The sequence below is a fragment of the Galeopterus variegatus genome, unplaced genomic scaffold (assembly GCF_000696425.1).
Source record: "Galeopterus variegatus unplaced genomic scaffold, G_variegatus-3.0.2 Scaffold6895, whole genome shotgun sequence".
In the NCBI taxonomy this organism is placed as follows: Eukaryota; Metazoa; Chordata; class Mammalia; order Dermoptera; family Cynocephalidae; genus Galeopterus; species Galeopterus variegatus.
Window position 1 is genome coordinate 75,592 of NW_007733006.1, and position 23,022 is coordinate 98,613.

Below are 23,022 nucleotides of genomic sequence, written 5' to 3' on the forward strand. Positions count from 1 at the left end.
TTTTGATTTTTTTTCTGTTGAAGTGATATATCACATTTACTGATTTGTGTATGTTGTATCATCCTTGCATCCTGGAATGAATCCCACTTGGTCATAGTGAATGATATTTTTAATGTGCTGTTGGAATCAATTTGCTAGTATCTTACTGAGAATCTTTGCATGTGTGTTCTCCTGTGATGTTGGGCTGTAGTCTTTTTTGTGTGTGTCCTTGTCTTTTTTTGGAATTAAGGTTGCTTGTTTTGTAAAATTAATTTGGGAGTATTCCCTCCTCTAATTCTGGAATAGTTTAACAAGAGTAGGCATTAGTTCTTTACTTGTTTGGCAGAATTCATCAGTGAAGCCTTCTTATTCTGGCATTTTCTTTGATGGAAGACTTTGTAATACTGATTCAATTGTCTCACTGGTCTGTTTAAATTTTTTATTTCCTCTTACTTTAATTGTGGTCGATTGTATATTTCCAGGAATTTATTCATTTCTTTCTTTGTTAATCAAATTTGTTGGTGTGTAGTTGTTCATAATAGTCTCTTAGGACTTTGTATTTCTGTGATATTAGTTGTAATGTCTTCTTTTTCATTTCTGATTTTATTTATTTAAGCCTTTTCTCTTTTTTTTTTTTTCCTTTTTTTTTTTTTTTTGGTGGCTTTCTGGTACAGGGATCCGAACCTGTGACCTTGGCATTATAAGTCTCTACTCTAACCAACTGAGCTAGCAAGCCAGCCCCAAACAACTCTCCTGCAGTTTTTTGAACAAATCAGGTTAGTTTTGTTTGTTTGGTTTTCTTTTTGGCAGCTAGCCAGAATGGGTATCCAAACCCTTGACCTTGGTGTTAAATCTCTTTTTTTTTTATATTTAACTAACGTTTTTTCAATTATGTTTGTCTTTTCCAAAAAAAATAACTTTTGTTGATCTTTTAAAAATTCTTTTCTATTTTTTTTAAATCTGAACTTCATTATTTCTTTCCTTCTACCAATTTTGGATTTGGTTTGGTGGGCTTTTTTTTTTTTTTTTTTTGTCTTTTTTCGTGTCCGGCAACGGATCGCAACCCTCAACGTCGCGCCCGCACCGGACTGGGACCAGCAACGGGATCACAAACCTCGGTGCTGCGCCCGCACCTCGCTCAGCCAGTGAGCCGGAACCGGTCTGCATGTGGGATCCGAACCCTCGGCGGGAGCGCTGCCGCGTTCCCAAGCGGTGCACTGTAGCAGTGCGCCACCGGGCCGGCCCTTGGTGGGGTTTTTTTGATTCCTTGATTGCACTGTTTATTAAAAAGCTTCCTTTAGGGCTGGCCCGGTGGCGCACTCGGTAGAGTGCAGCGCTTGGGAGTGCGGTGGTGCTCCCACCGAGGGTTCAGATCCCATATAGAGACCGGTCTGCTCACTGGTTGAGCGCGGTGCGGGCACGACACTGAGGGTTGCGATCCCGTTACCGGTCACGAAAAAAGACAAAGAGGAAAAAAAAAAAGCTTCCTTTATATATATAAGCATTTATTGCTGTAAACTTTCCTCTTAGAATTGCTTTTGCCATACATCATGGGTTTTGGATCAGTGTCCTTCTACTCTCATTTGTCTCAAGGAATTTTTAAATTTCCCTTCTAATTTCTTCATTTATCCATTAGTTTTCTAGAAGCATGTTTTTTAATTTCCATGTATTTTTACACTTCTGAAGTTTTCCCTGTTGTTGATGTCTCATTTTATACAGTCGTGGTTAGAAGGGATACTTGATATGATCTCTGCTTTTTTAAATGTCTGAAGACTTGTTTTGTGGCCTACCGTATGATCTATCTTGTAGAATGTTCCATATCCTGACAAGAAGAATGTATATTCTGCAGCTGTTGAATGGAAAGTTCTATAAATCTATATAAGGTCCATTTGGTCTGTGATGCAGTTTAAGTCCAATGTTTCTTTGTTTATTTTCTGTCTAGATCATTTTGAAAGTGGGGTGTTACAGTGTCCTCCTGTTATTGAATTATAGTCTGTCTCTTCCTTCATGTGTAGTAATATTTGCTCTGTATGTGTTATGTGGGCTGCATATGTGTTTATAATTGTTACATGTTCCTGCTGAACTGATCTCTTTATCATTATGTAATAGCCTTATTTTGATTTAATGTCTATTTTATCTGATATAAGTATGGCTGTTCCTGATCATTTTGGTTTCTATTTGCCTGAAATACCTTTTCCCATCCCTTCACTTCACTTTTTCTTTAATGGTTACATGAGTCTCTTGTAGGCATATATCATGTTTTTTTGTTTTTTTATTTTTAATCCATTCAGCTACAGCATATATTTTAACTGGAGAGTTTAATTCATTTAAGGTTCACTTAACATTATTATTGATATGTCACAACTTATTCCTGCTGTAGATCCTTTGTTCTTTTCTTCCTCTCTTGTTTACCTCTGTAAATTGGTGTTTTTGTGGTATGAAGTTTAGTTTTCTTTCTCTTTTTCATTAGTGTATATGCTGCAACTATGAGAGTATTTTAAGCTGGTAGCAACTTAACTTGGTCGCAGGTGCTCTAGACTTTTTCATCCCTTGCCCCCCAATTTATATTTTTGTTGCCTTAATTTACTTTTTGATCTTTTTTGTATTTCTTAGCCACTAATTGTAGCTGCTGTTGTTTATTGACCATTTTGACATTAAATCTTCTTAGTAGAGGATTGAAGAATTAATGTAACACCATTACATTAGTTGGGTATTCTGAGTTTGAATTATGAATTTGTCTCTGCTGGTAAGTTTTGTACTTTTACACGTTTTTATGATGGAATTATTTTTTTGTTTCCAGGCCATTTTTACTTCTGATTTTAGTAAATTGAATCATCTTTTCTAAGTTTATATTGATTCATTATCTTAAAATGTTTTCTAATTTTCTTTATGATTTTTTTCTTTGACCCATGGTTTATAAGAGTACCTTTTTTTTAAATTTTCTTACCCCCACCCACCCCCACACACTTTTCTCTCTCCAGCCATTTTATCAGGTATAATTTAGATGTCACCTATGTGCACTCACTAAAAATTCCATGTGATCACATGAAATTTGAACTCATAAATGTTATAGTAAGAGAAATTTTGAATTTGTGTAAATTATTATTTCAAATTTCTTCTTATTTAATATGAATCTTTGGATAGAAATAAACATAGTCATAAATATACTAGTTTAGGGCAGAAAAAAGATTTTTCCTGCTATATCTCTCACAAACTCAAAATGTGACTAATATTTATGGTTTGTCAGTAAAAACATCAGACACTAAAATCAGTCATTGGCCAGCCACTTTCAGAGAAAGTCCAGGATGACCCATAGCTGGCAGATGGACTGCATTAGCCCAAGGGTCTTAATGGGTATGTGGATGCTTATTCTAGATTTAGATTTGCATATCCAGCAATGGAAGCAAACACTATTAGAGGCTCACAGCAGAAAGCGTTATTTTATCTAAACCTGCTCCTTATGTATCATTATCCAAATAAGTAATCCATTTGATGACAGGTAGAGTGTAACAGTGTGCTGTGAAGAGTCATATGGTAATGGGGGTATATACCTTACCACCCACAGGAGAGTGGACTGACTGGAATTGAAATGGGCAGTTGAAATACTTGCTTACCCAGTTTCAGGGGAAGGAGGTTATCAGGAACTGAACGGACAGCTTGTACCATGTAACAATTTGGGGGTTAACACTTAAAATACTGATTGAAATTAGATGAAAATCTTAGTTGCTAGTACGACTGAATGCAAGATCTTCTAACACAGTAGATAATTTAGAGTAGTAAATCAGTACATTGCTGAATGATTTTAAGATCTATTAAAATTGTCAGTCAGTTTCCAAAGTGAAATATTTCAGTTTAATGTATGAATAGCTCCTGACATCAAAATCTGTTCATGATTCCAAGGCTTAGTTGACAAGAGTAAAATTGCCATCCCCCAGTGTTTCAACAAAATCAGTTACTGGCTAAAATTCAATTGCAGTTGTCTGAGTGTAAAGAAATCAGAGAAGCTGTTCTTGAATGCGAATGTACATTTTTAGCAAAACCATAGGAAAATGTCTTTTTCTAGCAAAGATTATTTTTATTTTTATTTTTTTGAAGGAAAACACAATTTAATTTTTTTTTCCTTTTTGTCTTTTTTCGTGACCGACAACGGGATCGCAACCCTCGGTGTCACGCCCGCACTGCACTCAACCAGTGAGCTGACCGGTCTCTATTTGGGATCCGAACCCTCGGTGGGTGCGCCACCGAGCCGGCCCCACAATTTAATTTTAAAGCCAATTGATAAGGAACCAGTTTAACACAAAGATTAACATCCTCAATGAAAAAAATATTCTGAATTTGAATAATCTAAGGAGAAATTTGGTGAAGGACATGAGCAAATAAGTTACACATCCCGTAGAAACACACGTGGCTATTAAGGCATTGTAAGATGTTGCAGTGGGGGAGGCAGCAGGGGGGCGGGACTAAGTTCCTTGGGGCCCTCCCATCGTAGGACCCCACGGGCTAATGATCCATTCTTTTTTAATTTTCTAATTGTAAATTTTTCAGTTTTTCTTTTGTTATGAATTTGTAGTTTCACTTTATTGTGATGAGAGAAGATTTTATGATTGTAATTCTTTTTTAAATTTATTGATACATGTTTTACAGCCCAGTATATTTTCTGTCTTGGAAAATATTTCATTACACTTGAGAATAATGTGAATTCTGTTATTATTAGATGGAGTAGTCTCTTTGTGTCTCCTTGCTCTATTAATTTATTTTATTTAGTTAGTTTATTCTATTTATATTCTCTATTTTTGTAGGGATTTCTGCTCTGGTGGTTCTATTACTGAAAGTGACCTGTTGAAGTCTCCAACTGTGATTGTACAACTGTTTCTCCCCTCAATTTTGCAATTTTTGTTTCATTTATTATGAGGCTATTTTTAAAACGTGTATATAATTGCTATATATTCTTGATGAATTGGCCACTTTTATTAATATATAATGTCTTCTTTTTTCTTTTGTAATAGTTTTTTCTTAAAAGTCTACTTCATGTGTTGTTTATAGTTACTCCAGGTGTCCTTTGGTTACTATTTACATGAAATATCTTTTTGTTTATCTCTCGAAGACTCACTTTATGGATGGGTCATGCCTTTCCTCTATTCTGCCAATTTCTGCTTTTTAACTGGAGATATAAATGTATTTACATTTAAGATATTTACTGATCATAAAGAACTTGATTCTGTTATATGTTGTTTCTCCTTGTCTCACATTTTTTATTCTCAGTTCCTCATTATTGCTTTGTTTGTGTTTGATTTTTTTTTATAATTTATCATTTTGATTCTCTTTTATTTTCTTTTTTAAATAGATTTTTATGGGTTTTTCAAATATGATTATTATTTACCTAGGGGATTACACCTAATATGTAAAATTTAAAACAGCCGAGGTTGAATTAATACCAACTTAGTTTCAACAATATATAAAAACTTTTTTCCTAAGCAGGGTCTTTCCCATCCTTTTGTTGTTATTTTAACAGATAACATTTTAATAAATTGTGTTCCCATTAACATAGATGTATAGTTATTGTTTTACACATTTGAGTTTCATATGACAGGAGCATAAAAGGGAAGTTATAAACCAAAAATACAATAACACTGGCTTTTACCTTTCTATGTGAAGTTACCTTTGCTGTCTTTAATTGTATGGTTTTAAATTACTATACAGTGTTTTTCATCTTTGCCTAAAAAACTCTCTTTTCCATGTCTTATAGTACAGGTCTGCTAGTGACCAATTCTTTCAGATTTTGGTTCTCTGGAAATGTACTAACTTGTCTTTCATTTTTAAAGGATAGTCCTTTTAGGACTTTCATTTTGTCGTTTTGCTATCTTATGGTCTCTGTACAGAAATCAGCTATTAATCATATTGAGGATACCTTATAGGAAAGGTGTTACTTCTGTCTTGTTGCTTGTAAGAGTCTCTTTAGCTTCCAGCACTTTGGTTATGACATCTTTCAATATAAAACTCTTTGAGTTTATCCTTACACTGAGCTTGTTGGATGTGTAGATTCATGTCTTCTGTCCAGTTTGGGAAGTTCTTAGTCTTATTTAAAATATTTTTTCTGCTTCTTTCTCTCTCTCCTCTCCTAGGATTTCATTGTGTATATATTGTTTTTCTTTATATCATCTTAGGCTCTGTTCATTTTCCTTTATTCTTTTTTTCTTTTGCTTCTCAGAAAGGATAATCTGATTTGACCTATTGTCAAATTTGCTGATTGTCAGGTTTGCTGATATTTTCTTATGCCTGCTCAAATCTGCTCAAATCTAGTTGAACCCACCTAGTGAAATTTCCACTCTAGTTTTGGTACTTTTCAGCTGCAGAACTTGTAGTAGATACTGTTCATACTTTCTGTTACTATATTGAGACTCTTTATGAAGACATTGCTGTCTTTTTTTTTTTAATTTTTTTTTATTTTTGTCCATGGCTTGCTTTGCATTTTAAGCATGTTTAGACAGTTAATTTAGTCTTTTACTAGAAAGTTCAAGTCTTTTCTTTTTCAGGGATTATTTTGTTATTTCTTTTTTTGCACATGTCCAGTTTTGTTGACAACTGGAAATTTTGTACATTTTAGTGTGGTAACTAGAAATCAGATTCTCTTCCCCCTCACGGTTTTTTGTTGTTGTTGCTGCTTGTGGGTTGTATTTGTTTTTATTAAACTGTTTTTGCTAAGACTATATTTTTTGCCACATGTTGTCTTTGAATACTCTTCCAGATTGGCTCTGTGTGTGACCTTTCAGCACTTAGTTGTCCATTTACAACTTTCCCTTAGCTTTCACTTCCTGCTTACACAGAACTTGAAGGTCAGCCACAGGTGAAACCTGACAAACATCTGAGATCATTTCTGAGCTTTCTTCTTATCATGGGTATATGTGTCTTCTAGATTCCTTGTAATATGTGGTATCTTTTAAAACCCTTAATCCCCAAAACATTTTATTTCCAGCCTTTTTGTCATGTCTGGTTTTTGCCCCAACTGTTATCTGTCTCAGAGGGTATAGCTAATTCAGTTGCCTTTCAGTATTTTGGAGAAATGCTCTTCAAAGAACTGCTTTTCATCCCTGAGAGAGTTCTGAGTTAGGTAAAATAGAGATAAGTCCTTTGTATCGGTTTTAAAGCATGCTCCCAGATAGGTCAAAACAAACACTACTCTGATATTTCACTGACATCTCTCTCCAGCCAACAGTTTTTTGATATTTCCAAAAAATGTATTAATATCTTGGGTTTCAAAACATACCAAATTAAAAAATAAACAAATCATAGTATGTTTAATAATTTAGTAGATTTGGAGTGGAGGAGAGCCTGAAATATCCTATGGAAAGTACCTACTGTAGTACTAAGATGTGGGTAAGATTCAGAGCATAACATTTTATTTGACCACTAACAAACATATAAAAAGAAAATATGATTATGATATTGAAATGTAAGAAGTACTGAAGGAATAACATTATGTTGGCTGTACATTTTAAGTAGAGGCCAGGCAGAGTATTTGGAGCATAACAGGTAGCTGGTAAATTGGGTTAAGTGGCCTTAAAAATTTTTATGAAGAGTTCTTAGTTTCTGGGGGAAGATGAATCTTAATATGAATCTGAATTGTGAATAATTAATATTTTGGTAACATTGCTGTTTCTCCCCATAAGAAAAGATTTCCATTCAGATATTATACATGAACCCATTGCGGGACCATGAATACTAATAAGGAGCATGCCTTCAGGACATAGTTGTCTTCCTATGAATGGATGGCTCATATTGCCTTTCTTCACCCAATTCTACTTCCTACCCATTCTGGCAAATCTCTGGCCCAACAGGAGTATGCAACCAGTGGTTGGAACCTGAATGTGATGCCAGTGCTGGATCAGTCTGTTCTCTGCCACATCAATGCAGACATCTCAGGGATGAAGGTGCCCTGGCTGTATGTGGGCATGGTTTTCTCAGCATTTTGTTGGCATATTGAGGATCACTGGAGTTACTCCATTAACTACCTGCACTGGTGAGCAGGGCCCCAATGGCTGGGATGGATAGTAAGATTCCCTCTTATGCAAGGATGATGTATCCAGATTTTATGTCTCCTCTTTACCTGAGCAGGGGTGAGCCAAAGACCTGGTATGGAGTACCCTCACTGGCAGCAGAACATTTGGAGGAGGTGATGAAGAGGCTGACACCTGAGCTGTTTGATAGCCAACCTGATCTCCTACACCAACTTGTCACCCTCATGAATCCCAACACTCTCATGTCCCATGGTGTGCCAGTGAGTACCTGGAAATGAGGGGCAAGGAGTAAAACAAATTTAATGCCTGTCCTGGAGAAAAAAAACTTATCTTTGGAGGAAATAAAGTTATGTACATTTTGCTGTGGAGACTAGGTTTAGTGTCACACCTTTCTTTCCCTTTTCCACTTTGCCGTCAAGTTGCAATTCTGTACAGTCCACTGGGATATCTTAGAGGAAGAGAAAGGAGAGGTCAGGTAATTATTTAACAACATAAAGAGTAAAATCTGCATCCTGGTCTTTTAATCTGCCACCTCATCTAGGATTGATTTTCTCTTAACATTACTGGATATTAATTTCAATTTTATAAAAAAATCTAAATGGAGATAAGGGAGTGGTTTGAGACTTTGGGGAATATCCAGGATTGATTGATATCAGCTCATTTTTCAAAAGAATAAGCCAGAAATTTTTAGGTGCTAAAAAATAAGTAGGACATTCAGTATCTTGCAACGTGATACACTTTTCTTATATTAACTTCTTGTAAGCTCTGGGTTAACCCCTACACAACTTTTCATACCTTTTTGGCTATCTCAATATTTTTTTATCTAAACAAAATGGATTTCACATTTCCAAAGTTCTCTTCCTGGTCTGACATTTTGTGAGTTCTCACTTGCACCTTTTTTTCCTTTTTCTAACATCAGTCATGTCTTATAACAAAATAAATCTGAGTATTGATTATAATGAAATCATCAAGCTCTCTAGTAATACCATTTGTCTTGTCTTGTGATTCTATTATTCAGTATTGGTTTTTTTGTCTCACATATACTAAGCACACAGTCCCACACATTTTTTTACCTAGAGTATTTATTGATGGTGTACAGTTTTTAGCAGTATTCTCTTATCATACTATTTGTTTCTCTAAATTTGGTAAGAATGTTCTCACTTTCATTTCTGATTTAAATAATTTGAGTTCTCTCTTTCTTTGTTATAGTCAGGCTAGCTAAAAGTTTGTCAATTTTTTTAATCATTTCAAGGAACCAAGTTTTGATTTTATTGATTCTCTACTATTTTTTTATACTCTATTTCATTTATCTCCTCGCTGCATCAACCCTTTTGTCAATATCTAATTACCTTTTTTGGTCTCCTGTAATAGTTTTTGACTTTGTTGTTTAATGCTGCTATAATTACCCCACTTCTCTTTTGGTCTTTGTTTGCATGGAATATCTTTTTCCATCCTTTTATTTTCAACCTATTTATGTATTTCTAAGGTGAGACTGTTTTAGACAATGCATACTGGGACAAGTTTTCTTACTCATTTAGCAAATTTTTGCTTTAACAGTGTAATTTTAAAGTTAACGAAGGACTTATTTTTTATTTTATTTACTTTCTATATATTGTCTTTTTTGTTTCCTCAATTGTTCTTTTATTTCTTTTGTGATTTAATAACCCATTTCAATGATCCTGGTTTGTTTTAAGATCCCAGTTTGATGCCCCTTTCATTTCTTTTATTTTATATATTAGTTATTTCTTAGTAGTTACCTTAGTGACTATAATTAATATTTTAATTTATAACAGGCTAGATGAAATGGTACTAACGTAGTCAATAGTGTTAAAAAAGCTTTACTTCTGTATAGTTCTGTTTCTCATCATATGTTATTTTCACAAATTTTATCTTTATACTTTGTTTGCCCATTATTTTTTCATGAATTTTTATTTTCGATTATAAGGACAATGTGAAGATTTATAAGCAAAAAATACAGTAATACTGGCTTTTTTATTTGCCCATGTAGGTGCGTTTATCGGTCTCATTATGTTCTTATGGCTTTAAGTTATTTTCTTCTGGTTGCTTAAATCCACTATTGAAACCCTTTGGTGAATTTTTTACTTAAGTTGTGGGAATTTTGATTTGTTACATTTTTATAATTTTTACTTCTTTATTGAGGCTCTCAATTTGGTAGAGACATCATTCTCTTGATTTTCTTTAGTTTTGTGTGTACTGCTTTCTTTAATTGTTTAAGCCTATTTAAGAGAGTTGATCTGTATCTGTCTGATAAGTTCAATGCCTGGGCTACCTGTGGGATTGGTGGGTTCTTCTGCACTGAAGGTCCATACTTTCCAGTTTCTTTGCATGCCTTCTAATTTTTTTATTTAAACTGAACATTTTGAGTGTTATATTGTGGCAACTCTAGAAATCAAGGTATTTCCCCTTGCCCCCTCCCTAATATTTGTTGTTTTGCTTTTTATAGTAGTAGCAGTTTGGTTAGTGACTTTTCTGAATTGATTTCTTTTTCTGGAGAAATTCCCTAATACAGAAATTAACTATTTTAAAGTGAACAATTCAGTGCTATATAGTACATTCACACTGTTTTGCAAGTATCATCTCTGTATAGTTCCAGAACTTTTTTGTCACCACAAAAAGAAACCTTAAACCCTTTAAGTTAGTCCCATTCACTCTTTTTTCTAGTCCCTGGACCATAGATGTACTTTCTGTCTTTGTGAATTTATCTATTCTGGATATTTCTTATAGTAGGAACCTATGTAACACATGAACATGACCTTTTATATCTGGCTTTTTTCACTTAGTGTAATTTCCTTAAGTTTCATTCATGTTGCAGCATGTGTCAGTACTTTATTGCTTTTGAAGACTGAATAGTACTACATTATATAGATGGATCACATTTTGTTTGTCCATTCATCTGTCAGTGGACATTTGGGTTGTTTCTACCATTTTGCTGTTCTGAATAGTGCTGCTGTAAAAATTGATACACATGTATTCGTTTAAGTTCCTGCTTTTAATTTTTAGGGTATTATCAGAAGGGTATTGCACAGTCATATGCTACTTCTCAGTTTGACTTTTTAGGAAACCTTCAAACTGTTTTCCACAGCAGCTTTATGGCCACTTTACATTTCCACTAACATTATGTACGGGGTGGTAGTTTCTGCACGTCCTCACCAATACTTCTCTTTTTTTATGGCTGTCATAGTGGTGAGAAGTAGTGTCTCATGTACTGATTTGCATTTTCCTAATGACTAATGATGTTGAGCATCTTTTTATATACTGGGCTAGTCTTGTAAAGTTTGTATTCTTTTTCACTGTCCTATTAGTATGTTGGTCATCTCATAATATGTTTTCCTTAAATCAGTCACAAAAAAATACTCTCCCAAGTCTTGTCTCTATTTGCAGATTGTCTCTGTTTTGAGAAACTTTTTGTTATTTAAAAACTGCTTTAAGCTTTACCTCTGCTTGGGTGGAGCATGAAAATCAGACAGAGTTGAGAACTTAGTGTCCTCTTAGCATGTTTTCTAAGCATGCATCTTGCCCTGGACATGCATGTGGCCTTCTGAGTTCCTAGTAATACACAGGAGCTTTTCAGAGCCATTATTCCCCCAAGGACCTTCTTCCCCAGCCTTTTCCTCCCATTCATTTTAGAATGTCTATTGCTTGCCCAGTCTTTTTTCTCTTTATCACAGGTAGATGTGAGTAATACATTTACCTTTACATACCTTCATCAAACATAGCCTGCAAGCCTCTCCTGTTGTGAGGAAACTCTCAGGTTTCCTGAAGTAAAGTTGGCCCCTTGAGTTGATTCTACAGGGAGCCATCAGGCAGGTCAAAACATATCACCTTAGTTCTTTGCAAACATGGTATACATTGTACTCTACACAGCAAGCTGCACCAGCATGTCAGGCTGCTGTCCCCAAGGTAGCTGCTGACATGGGTGTGGGGGGTATGTATGCAGGTAGGTTATAACATCACAACACTATTTTACCAAAACTCAGAAATTATTTTAATTCATTAAGAGTCCTGGTTTTTGTAAGTTTGTGCTTTTATTTTAGAGTTTTGAAATGTTTTGACACTTTTTGCCAGGTAAGGCATTGTTTTAGTAGAGAGACAAAGTTTTAGAGCTTTCATTGTCAACTCTTTTGGTGACTTATCTCTGACTTTTTAAGTTTCCATTTCTTTGTTTATTGAAGAGCTAACAATCTTTTTCACTTGTTTATGGATCCTTTGTGTTTCTTGAATTGCACATTATTTTTCCTTGTACTTTTTGTTAAATTACCATTTTTAACCTTCACAATCTCATTTTCCTTTTAAGTACATACTTTTGAAGATAAAACCTTTGTTTGTTTCTGCTTTTCCCCTCCATCTATAACAGGACTTGGAGACAATCTTAAATCCTTAAATTTTATCACACCCTTTTCTGTTTTTTTTTTTTTTCCTTTTCAGGTTGTTCGCACAAACCAGTGTGCAGGGGAATTTGTGATCACTTTCCCTCGAGCTTACCACAGTGGGTTTAACCAAGGCTACAACTTTGCCGAGGCTGTCAACTTTTGCACTGCTGACTGGGTGAGTCAGAAATGTGGTGGGCCTGAAAGTAGAAAGGTGTGAAGAACATGGGTTGGGATCATTGTGGAGAAACTGAATGTCATGGTCTCCAGATAGCCACACATAGTCTTGAACACACTTGCAGCTACCTGCTGGACGCCAGTGCATTGAACACTACCGCCGGCTCCGGCGCTATTGTGTCTTCTCCCATGAGGAGCTCATCTGCAAGATGGCTTCCTTCCCAGAGAAGTTGGATCTGAATCTAGCAGTGGCTGTGCACAAGGAGATGTTTATTATGGTACAGGAGGAACGACGACTACGAAAAGCCCTGTTGGAGAAGGTTGGTGGTGGAGATCAGGGTTCAAGGATTCAGTCAAGTGTACTATGGTGGGGTAACACAGACCAACATTGAGTAAGCACTCTGCCTGATTTTTAAGTCATGCATTTTGAAATGGAGAGAAAAAGACTGTATGTGTTTACATTTTTTCCTCCCAGTTTCTCTACATCTATCCTTACAAGGTTGAACCCACAGCAGGGCTCACTATTGACTGAGGTGGGGTGTCTACAACCTTGCTCCTAGTCTTTACAGTACATGTGGGTTAAACATCCCCAGGGCATCACGGAGGCTGAGCGAGAGGCTTTCGAGTTGCTCCCAGATGATGAACGCCAGTGTATCAAGTGCAAGACCACATGCTTCCTATCAGCCTTGGCCTGCTATGATTGTCCAGATGGGCTTGTTTGCCTTTCCCACATCAATGACCTCTGCGAGTGCTCAAGTAGCCGACAGTACCTGCGGTGAGCCTGGGGCCTACATAGAGAACATGGAATAGGATGCAGAGATGGGCCAGACAGGCTTTTTCCTGCTGTTTTTTCCTTCAGGTATCGTTATACCTTGGATGAGCTCCCTGCCATGCTACATAAGCTAAAGATTCGGGCTGAGTCTTTTGACACCTGGGCCAACAAAGTGCGAGTGGCCCTGGAGGTGGAGGATGGGCAGAAGCGCAGTGAGTGATGGGGAATGGAAGGACCTGTTGAGCAAACTCTATTTCTCGTTCTTTAGTACTCTCAGCCTCCCTTTTGGGTCTTTCCAAGACACTGCCTACCTCTTGCAATTTTAACTCTTTCTAGGCTTTGAAGAACTAAGGGCACTGGAGTCTGAGGCTCGTGAGAGAAGGTATCCTAATAGTGAACTGCTTCAGCGATTGAAGAACTGTCTGAGTGTGGCAGAGGCTTGTGTTTCCCAAGTCCTGGGGCTGGTCAGTTGCCAAGTAGCCAGGTATGTTAGAGGAGAGAGCAAAGAAGAGTAGCATGTATGAAAATGAACTACAGAAGTGGATAGACTATAAATAAAGCATATGCTAGCAAAAATTAGTAGGTCATATATGGCCCTGTTGGTGACTAACCAACTATAGATAACATAGTTCAAGAAGCGTGGACTGAACAGTGGGCAAGTTACAGTGAGAAATGGGTAGATAATAATACATCAACAGAAAATAGTGTAATGTGAACCAGAAATCCATGAAGGAAACAATTTTAAATGTAATGATGTATTTCAGACATTCACTCACCATCAGTGGCAATGGGAATGAATATGCAGTTGCAGAGTTGCAGTCCTGCCCAACTTGATAGCAAATCTCATAAAATTGTTCAGGCATCAGAATTCCTATAAAGTTTACTCAAGACTGTAGCTGGATAAAATTTTAGAGGTTAAAAAAATTCTCATTTTATTTACCTATTGGTTGCCAGAAGTATGTAATAATAAACACATCTACTTTTCAGATGGAAAATCAAGTAAATGATTATTTATATACCTATGCTTTGTAAATTTCAGATGAAATTCATGTATTTTTAATTTTTTAATTTTTTAAAATTTACTGTGAGAAATTAAAGGTGTAGTAAGGAATTTTAGATGTAATAGGGAATTGTCATTTGGTTTAGTGTCAGTGTAACATCAAGAAAATAAAGCAGGGATATCATTTTGAACCTGATGCTGAGAATTTGAATTATTTTTCTGCAGACTTTGAGGAAACAGTGAAGGATTTAAAGTGCAGAAGCACATAGTAAAATATGAAAGTTCATTATGTCAGACCAGTTTGTAGATTGGACAGGACCTGATTTGAAACAAAGAAACTGATGAGAAAGCTGCTAAAATAGCCTTATTAAGAAGTTGTTAGCCTGAGCTATAACTGAGAACACAGATACTGAGAAGACAGATTGCATTTTTACCTTTCTGTGTCGCCTGGATTTTCAGGGTTCTGTATTTAGCTAATTTCCTTAAGTTTCCTCATTGTCTTCATCTATGCCACACTTAACTGCTGTATAGTATGTTGTATACTTTCTTCTGGATAACAGTACTGTGCTGTTTTACTTAAGTTAATCTAATAGCCTAGTGTTGGGTAGGCTACTTAACTTTTGGTTAGGTACATTATTTCTAACCAAAAGGTTTCCAATATATTAATTGAAAAAAAAAAATTAGCTTATAAGTGGACCTGCACAGTTCAAACGTGTGTTATTCAAGGGTTTGCTATATTTCGCATGCTTTTAAGTACTCCTGCTTGTGCTTAATCTGTTTTCTGATTCTTCAATTTCTTCATAGTATGAAAAATTAAAATTTGAGAATAAGTAAATTTCCTTTTCATAGACAACTGCTTTTGTCCCCTCGGCTTTAAAAGAAATAAAGCATTTCCACCTTGACTTCATGGTACTCATGTCAGATGGCCTCAAGTTTTAATACTTCTGGTTTTAATCTACTTCAGGGTCTCCTCATGCATCTGACTTTCTGGCCTTTTTAATTCTTCTTCCTCTTATAGACAATTATACCCAAAGTCTAGTGTTTTAACTTCTTTTTTTTTTACTTTATTTTACTTTATTTTTTTATTTATCATTATACAATGTGGTTGATTTTCATCACCCTTTACAAATTCAGAACTGTTTAACTTCTACATATTAGAAATTATTATTCTAAAATTATTATTTTTTCTCATCTAGAGTAATCTATTACTTTGAACATTTTGTATCATCACTGAACACTCTTACTTCTTAATACTTACATTTGTATTTTGTTTAAAGATTCTTATACTTCAATTTCTGAGTTAACAGATTTATCATCTTTAGTCACTGCTCCTACAACCTATTGGCTATTTATTTTTAAGTCTCTTTCTCATTGTTCAGTGACTCTTAACTGAATTACTATAGGAAGTAGAACTTAAGCTGTCTAGAGGCCTTCTTAAATTTTTGTTTTCTCTTGGAAAGAAACCTATTTGTATTTATTTTTATTCTTTAGCTAATGGTACTAATCATCTTTGTTTTGGTACCAGTCTCCATACTGTTACATTTTCTCAGAAACTCACTTTGATATTTTCAATCTCTTCTCTACTAATAGTTTCTACCAGCTGTAAAATGTCTTCAAGTCTTTTTTTGTCTTAACTTACTGGTTCAGTGTCTGAACTTAGAAAAGAATCTTTGCAGATATGACTATAACATGGAGGAGAAATAAGGATGTTCAAGTTCTCAAAATGCCTGAAATGTGGCCTGAGCAGGTTCACTGAGCAAGTTCTTTTTCCCTGGCTCCTACAGGATGAAAACTCCTCAACTCACCCTAACTCAGCTTCGGGTCCTTCTCAAGCAGATGGGCAGCCTGCCCTGTGCCATGCATCAGATTAGGGATGTCAAGGTGAGGAGGGACCTGGCAAGATGGAATTTTTGTTAACTAGAGATGCTGAGAAGAATAAGAGATCAGGGAAGCTTAAGGACCTGATTGTTCTAAACAGCTTCTTATAATGCCAGGATATTTCCTAAAAGCTATAGTGATGGATGATCCCATAATGTCTCTATCCTCACAGGTTGCAATACAAGGGATATCTTTCCAAACAAAATAATTAAAGATACTAAACAGAGGGCAACAAAAAAGTCTGTCTTTTAGGTTTAGAGAATATAATGGATGGGGGGATTTTTTTCACTCTTCGGGGTGTCAGGAGGTTTCCTAGAGAGATAAGGTTGTATTAAAGTAAGTGTAGAAAAGTAAATTTCAGATAGTTAAAGGAGAAAAGGGAGATTCTAGGTAAACAAAAGGTCTTTATTGATATCAAGTAGATTTTGTCTGAAGATATTGTTGAGGATAAGTGTAAAGCAACAGTAAATACCTATGAGAGAAAATGGAGAGTTGATCAAGGCCAAATGGTTGAATACCTAGATGGTTAAAGAATCTGCATTTTATTTTACCCCCTTGCAGGATATCCTGGAACAGGTGGAGGCCTACCAAGCTGAGGTCCGTCAGGCTCTGGCCTCACTACCTACTAGTCCAGGCCTACTGCAGTCCCTTTTAGAGAGGGGGCAGCAGCTGGGTGTGGAAGTGCCTGAAGCTCATCAACTCAAGGAGCAGGTGGAGCAGGCGCAATGGCTAGATGAAGTGAAGCAGGCACTATCCCCTTCAGCCCAAAGGGGCTCTCTGGTTATCATGCAGGAGCTATTGGTTATGGGTGCCAAGATAGCCTCCAGCCCTTCTGTGGAGAAGGCCCGGGCTGAGCTACAAGAACTGCTGTCCATTGCAGAGCGCTGGGAAGAAAAGGCCCATTTCTGCCTGGAAGCCAGGTGGGGCCCAGCCTCTCCCCATCTGTATTTTGAACATAGTTGTCAGTGTTTGGAGGCGATCCTTAGTATGGTTTCTACAGGTGACCTTGGGCACTAGACTCCGAGTTAGGTATCTGCTAAACTTTTTACTATTGTAAAGGCATTAATTGAGGAAATATTCCTTGGCTGAGTTCTCAGAAAATGGATATGAAACATGACTTATAAGGAATTTATTTCCCTCCAGTGTTCACAGTCTCTCATATTATGAGCATTGTTGCTCACTTACTCTATCAAACTTTTTATTGTTTATGCTTTTAGCACTGGGACCAAAAAGGGTACATACATACCTGTAACATGTAATGATAGATTTCTCTTTTCCTTAACATTTTTAGGCATAAGCATCCACTGGCCACATTGGAAGCTATTATTCATGAGTCAGAAAACATCCCTGTTCACCTGCCTAACATCCAGGCACTCAAAGAAGCTCTGACTAAGGCACAGGCTTGGATTGCTGATGTGGATGAGATTCAAGTGAGGAGTGTGTTTCCTACTGCGGGCCTGCAACTAGAAGAGAAACATTATTACCTTAGACTTTTTTCTCAGTTCGGTTCTGGTAGAAAGTGAAGGTGGGCAGTTGGAGGGTTGCCTGAGGGAGCTAAGGATATCAGGGAAAGAACAAGGGGAAGGAGAACCATGTGTATGAGCCTAGAGCTGAACAAAGACTATTGACATATTAGGGGAGACAGAGGAAGCAAACCAGAACAGAGTAACTGGCCTAAGTGGAATTTTTGGTTCTAAACCAATGAAAGTAGGAATTATGAGAGAAAAGTAGTTACTACCTCATTTTTCTCTTTCACTGTTTCCCTTTCACAGTCTGTATTCTGCCCTATGATTATGCACCATAATACCCAGCATTACTCAGCACAAATCTATACACAATATTTGTTTGACATAATTTGACTGAGCTTTCTATCATACCTGTCCCCAGAATGGTGACCACTACCCCTGCTTGGATGACTTGGAGGGCCTGGTAGCTGTGGGTCGGGACCTACCCGTGGGGCTGGAAGAGCTGAGAGAGCTAGAACTACAGGTACTGACAGCACACTCCTGGAGGGAGAAGGCCTCTAAGACCTTCCTCAAGAAGAATTCTTGCTACACACTGCTGGAGGTAAGGGTTGGTACTCTTACCCACATCCTTTCTTGCCCCTGGCCTGGCTGTTGTGAGACAACTCATATAAGAATATGGACTTTTGGGGAGCACTAGAGAGATGAGGACAGGGTGTGGGAGCCGGGGGAAGCACTCATTCTCCGTGTGTCTTTGTGTCTCAGGTGCTCTGCCCATGTGCAGATGCTGGCTCAGACAGCACCAAGCGTAGCCGGTGGATGGAGAAGGAGCTAGGATTGTACAGATCTGACACAGAACTGCTGGGGCTATCTGCACAGGACCTCAGGGACCCAGGCTCTGTGGTAAGGAGCTTAGCACAGATTGGTTAAAGTTCTGTTCTGAGTATCTCTCTGAAAAGAGGACACCTTGGGAATGGTAGAGTATGTGAGCCAGATGACCATGGCAGACCACTTGCTCCCTTAGCCTCAGTTCTGGTTTGGGTGTGGGGTGTGAAGGGAACCCAAAAAGAGAAAGAATGGGCTTCTGACCTACTCTCCCCCTATCGTGGGCATGGCAGATTATGGCCTTCAAGGAGGGGGAACAGAAGGAGAAGGAAGGAATCTTGCAGCTGCGTCGCACCAACTTAGCCAAGCCCAGTCCACTGGCATCATTGACCACAGCTGCCTCTGCAACCTCCATCTGTGTGTGTGGGCAGGTGCCAGCTGGGGTGGGGGCTCTGCAATGTGACCTGTGTCAGGACTGGTTCCATGGGCAGTGTGTATCAGTGCCCCGTCTCCTCAGCTCCCCGAGGCCCACTCCCACCTCATCCCCACTGCTGGCCTGGTGGGAATGGGACACCAAATTCCTGTGTCCGCTATGTATGCGCTCACGGCGCCCACGGCTGGAGACCATCTTGGCACTGCTGGTAGCCCTGCAGAGACTGCCTGTGCGGCTGCCTGAAGGTGAGGCCCTACAGTGCCTCACAGAGAGGGCCATGGGCTGGCAGGGCCGTGCCAGACAGGCTCTGGCCTCTGAGGACGTGACTGCTCTGTTGGAACGGCTGGCTGAGCTTCGCCAACAGCTACAGGCTGAATCCAGGTCCACAGAGCACCCTACATACCCTTCAGCACCTGCCTCTGATCCTCTTAGAGAAGGCAGTGACAAGGATATACGTAAGGTGAGCTGCTCAGCCCTGTTCCTCAAGTTCCTGGCTCTTAGCTTCACCCCTATTAAGTTTCAGCCCTGCCCCTGTTCTCCAGAGTTCAGTCTCCTTTTGCCTAGCCTCCTTGCTGCATTCTGCATCCATCCAGGTCACTAAACTCTACTCCTTACTGTAGCCTATGTCTGCTCTTTTCCTCCTCCAAGAGATGGAGTGTCCCAAGTTCAGGGTTGGGGAGAAAGACTAGGCACTGGTACTTTGCTTCAGTTATCCCTTCCCACTCTTGCTCTCCTTGGCAGGTCCAGGGCTTGCTGCAAAATGGATACAATATGACCAGTCCTGAGAAGGTAGCCCTGCAGGAGGTCTCAGGTAAGAGAGGTAGGTCTAGGTGTAGTGTGGGTAGGCTGTTGACTGGATTTCACCAGAGTAACCCATGTGGTACTTAGCCCTGTCATGGTGTGGGAATAGACCAGGGGCAGTCTCTAACCCAGCCTGTTCCTGCAACCCTCCAGATCTGGGGCTCCTGTCTTCGCTGTTGCCACAGTTGACTGGCCCTGTGTTGGAACTACCTGAGGCTACACGGGCCCCCCTGGAGGAGCTCATGGTGGAGGGGGACCTCCTGGAAGTGACCCTGGATGAGAACCACAGCATCTGGCAGCTGCTGCAGGCTGGGCAGCCTCCAGACCTCAAACGGATCCGCACACTTCTGGAGGTGAGGATAAGGGTCATGGGCAGGGCAAAATGGTCAGGCCAAGCAGGCAGTATTCCCAGGCCTTACCACTAGCCCACAACCTATCTTTCTGTTTATCTGTGTATGATTATAGCTGGAGAAGCCTGAGTATCAAGGGAATCGTACAAGGGGTCGGGCACTGGAGAGGCGGCGGCGGCGGCAAGTGGATCAGGGTAGGAAGTGTGATGATCTAATTCAAGAAGAGCAGGAGTCAAAAAGGACCCGGAGCTCAGGGGTTAAGCCTAAGGAGGAAGAACAGTGTAAGGACAAAGCAGACCTTGAAAATATGTTCCTGACACCCTCAACAGACCACAGTCCCTTCTTGAAAAGAAGCCAAAATAGCTTACAACAGAAGGATTCAGACACCTCAGCCTCTTTTACTTTGCTACACCTGTCCTACCCTTATCAGCAAGATTTGTGACAGCAGCATAAGTTTTTTGTTGGTTTTTTTTTTTTAATCCCACTTCCTCCTGGCCAGAATCTAAGAAGGGGTTTATTCCCTATCTAGAATTTTTCTCTTCAGATTTTTAATGTCCTTACTCTTAACAGTGGAATTATTGTTTAAAGCTCAGTTCCTAAGGGCTATTCCATTTATGTCTTTTCTCAGAAGTCTCTTGCCAGCAATATTTCTGGGACTAGCATAAGGGAATGATTTTCTAAGTTAGGTTCATTGTAGGGCCAGCCCGTGGCTCACTCGGTAGAGTGTGGTGCTGATAACACCAAGGCCACGGGTTTGGGTCCTACATAGGGATGGCCGGTTCGCTCACTTGGGAGAGCGTGGTGCTGACAACACCAAGTCAAGGGTTTAGATCCCCTTACCGGTCATCTTTAAAAAAAAAAAAAGGTTCATTGTAGTTTATTTAGATAAGGGAAAATAAACTTGAGAAAGACCAAGTATATCTCATTATTATTTTTTCCTCTTTATTTTTGTACTTCTCTTTGTTTCTGTCCTTGTGTATCTTTAAAATAATTTGGTGCTTCAGGACTTCTAACTTCATTCTACCTCCTTTTCTTTTCTCCACTTGGTCCACATTGTAAGAAAAGATAAATATGATGTAATTACTTGTTAAGGCCAAGAAGAATAGAATAAAAAAGAAATTTTTTGTTGAAACTGTTGTCTGTTTTTAATTTGATTACTTTTGTTAAAAATAAAATATGTGTGGTTTGAAACTATGGGTGTGATTTGCATTTCTTGGAACATATAAGTGAAAGACTGAGATTGGGAAACATCCCAACAGTATGGATTAACATAATTTTTAATTACCTTTTTGGGGGGTGGGTAATTTTTACATAAGTTGTGAAACTTAGGCCAAGATTTATTTTTTCTCTCATGGATATCCAGTTGCTCCAGAACCATTAATGCTTCTTTGTTGAAACTCTGTTGACTAGACTTGTGTATGTCTATGTCTAGGTTCATCTTTCTGTTTTGTTATTGATCTGGGTGTCTGTCTCTTTGGGCAACAGCACAATGGCTTGATTACTGTAGCTTTTTAATACGTTTTAAAATAGAGTAGACGTTGGTTTTTTTTTTTTTTTTCAAGTTGTTTTAGAAGTCTAGTACTGTATGCAGTTGGGTTTGAGTTCTAAGTTTCATTGAGTGGAATTTGAATGAGTTATTTTGCTTTTCTCATCTTTTCCTGTTCCTTCAAGTTAAATGTAATATCAATCTAATTTATTGATTGTAAGAATTCACTGGATCAGATATCTCAAGCAAGAGCAGTATAAACCATTAATCAATTCAGGCATCTTTTTTTGTCTCTGAGTGACCTAATCATATAGAATCTATTATACTTACTTAATTTCTTAATCAAATTCTGTCAGTCTGGTTTGAATATCTTAAATAAATGTGTTTCTATTGGTGTTGGACTCCAGACAGTGTAGACTGATATTTCTCTGAAAAAAACTTATGCCTTAGTCATTGCCACCCTCCTTTGATTATCTACTTTCTTCTCCCCTGCCCCCCTTCTTTTCCCACCATAGCAGGTCATCACCAAGCATAGTTTTGTTGCCAGTAAACCTAATCATAGTCTACCCCAGCTTTAGTTACCTGTCAAGAAACAAAGATAGCTTACCTTACTACAAAATGGAGGTCAGGAAAAAAAAAATTCTTAATAATATTTTATCTAAATATAAGAATAGTTTTTTGAGCTTTTGTGTTTTTCCTCCTTTCCCCCACAAATGTGAGGAAAGGACTAAAAATTCTCATATCTTCTGGAAGTTGTAATGGAAAATATAGGTGATGTAATGAAAGGATTGAGAATTTAGGCCTACAAAAATCTCAAGTGCTGAGCCACAAATTTTTTTTTACCTACTTTTCAATAAAGGTGCAACACAAAGTCAGAACAGTTAGTTGTACATCTGTTCAGAGACTACCTCTGCAAGTTGGGATTATATGAGTATTAATTTTACGTGAGGAGCAAGTTCTGACACATTGAAACTATACACAGAAATGCAGCATTAAGTTTCGCATATAAGCAATGTCTTATCCTGTTAAATTGGTAATATGCTCATTAAGCAACATGGTCAAATGTGCAGGAAAAAATTTCTCTAACCATTCAGTGTTCTCTGAAGTAATTCTCTTTCAGAAAAATTTTAATCTGATTTTGGACTTAAAAAGTTGCAATAAAACTTTACCACTGCTAAATCATTTGTCTTAGTCCATTCCTGCTGCTATAACAAAATATGTTAGACTGAGTAACTTACAAACAACACAAATTTACTAATGTTTGATACACCAAGGTATACAGCTTGTATTTTTATTTTTATTTTTTTATTTTTATTTTTTTTTTTTTGTCTTTTGTCTTTTTTCCGTGTCCGGCAACGGATTGCAACCCTCAGTGTCGCCCCCGTACCGGACCGGGGACCGGCAACGGGATCGCAAACCTCGGTGTTGCTCCCGCGCCTCGCTCAGCCAGTGAGA

At 38.1% G+C, this 23,022-nt stretch overlaps 1 protein-coding gene across 3 annotated transcripts in view; it reads left to right on the forward strand.

The window, feature by feature from the left end:
• LOC103606856 (lysine-specific demethylase 5D) overlaps positions 1-20,844 on the forward strand; it is a 53,669-nt gene extending 32,825 nt beyond the window's left edge. For 2 of the 3 annotated variants that reach the window (XM_008591393.1, XM_008591395.1), the window contains 16 exons: positions 7,815-7,996; positions 8,092-8,254; positions 12,441-12,560; positions 12,685-12,879; positions 13,153-13,334; positions 13,419-13,543; positions 13,668-13,815; positions 16,116-16,212; positions 16,771-17,129; positions 17,501-17,639; positions 18,097-18,276; positions 18,438-18,575; positions 18,791-19,390; positions 19,672-19,741; positions 19,885-20,084; positions 20,197-20,844. In XM_008591393.1, the coding sequence (XP_008589615.1) occupies positions 7,815-7,996; positions 8,092-8,254; positions 12,441-12,560; positions 12,685-12,879; positions 13,153-13,334; positions 13,419-13,543; positions 13,668-13,815; positions 16,116-16,212; positions 16,771-17,129; positions 17,501-17,639; positions 18,097-18,276; positions 18,438-18,575; positions 18,791-19,390; positions 19,672-19,741; positions 19,885-20,084; positions 20,197-20,523 (3,225 nt within the window). In that variant the 3' untranslated portion in view covers positions 20,524-20,844. Of the gene's footprint in view, positions 1-7,814; positions 7,997-8,091; positions 8,255-12,440; positions 12,561-12,684; positions 12,880-13,152; positions 13,335-13,418; positions 13,544-13,667; positions 13,816-16,115; positions 16,213-16,770; positions 17,130-17,500; positions 17,640-18,096; positions 18,277-18,437; positions 18,576-18,790; positions 19,391-19,671; positions 19,751-19,884; positions 20,085-20,196 lie in introns of all 3 variants that reach the window. The other variant, XM_008591394.1, reaches the window with a different exon arrangement.
• The last annotated feature ends 2,178 nt before the right edge of the window (positions 20,845-23,022 follow it).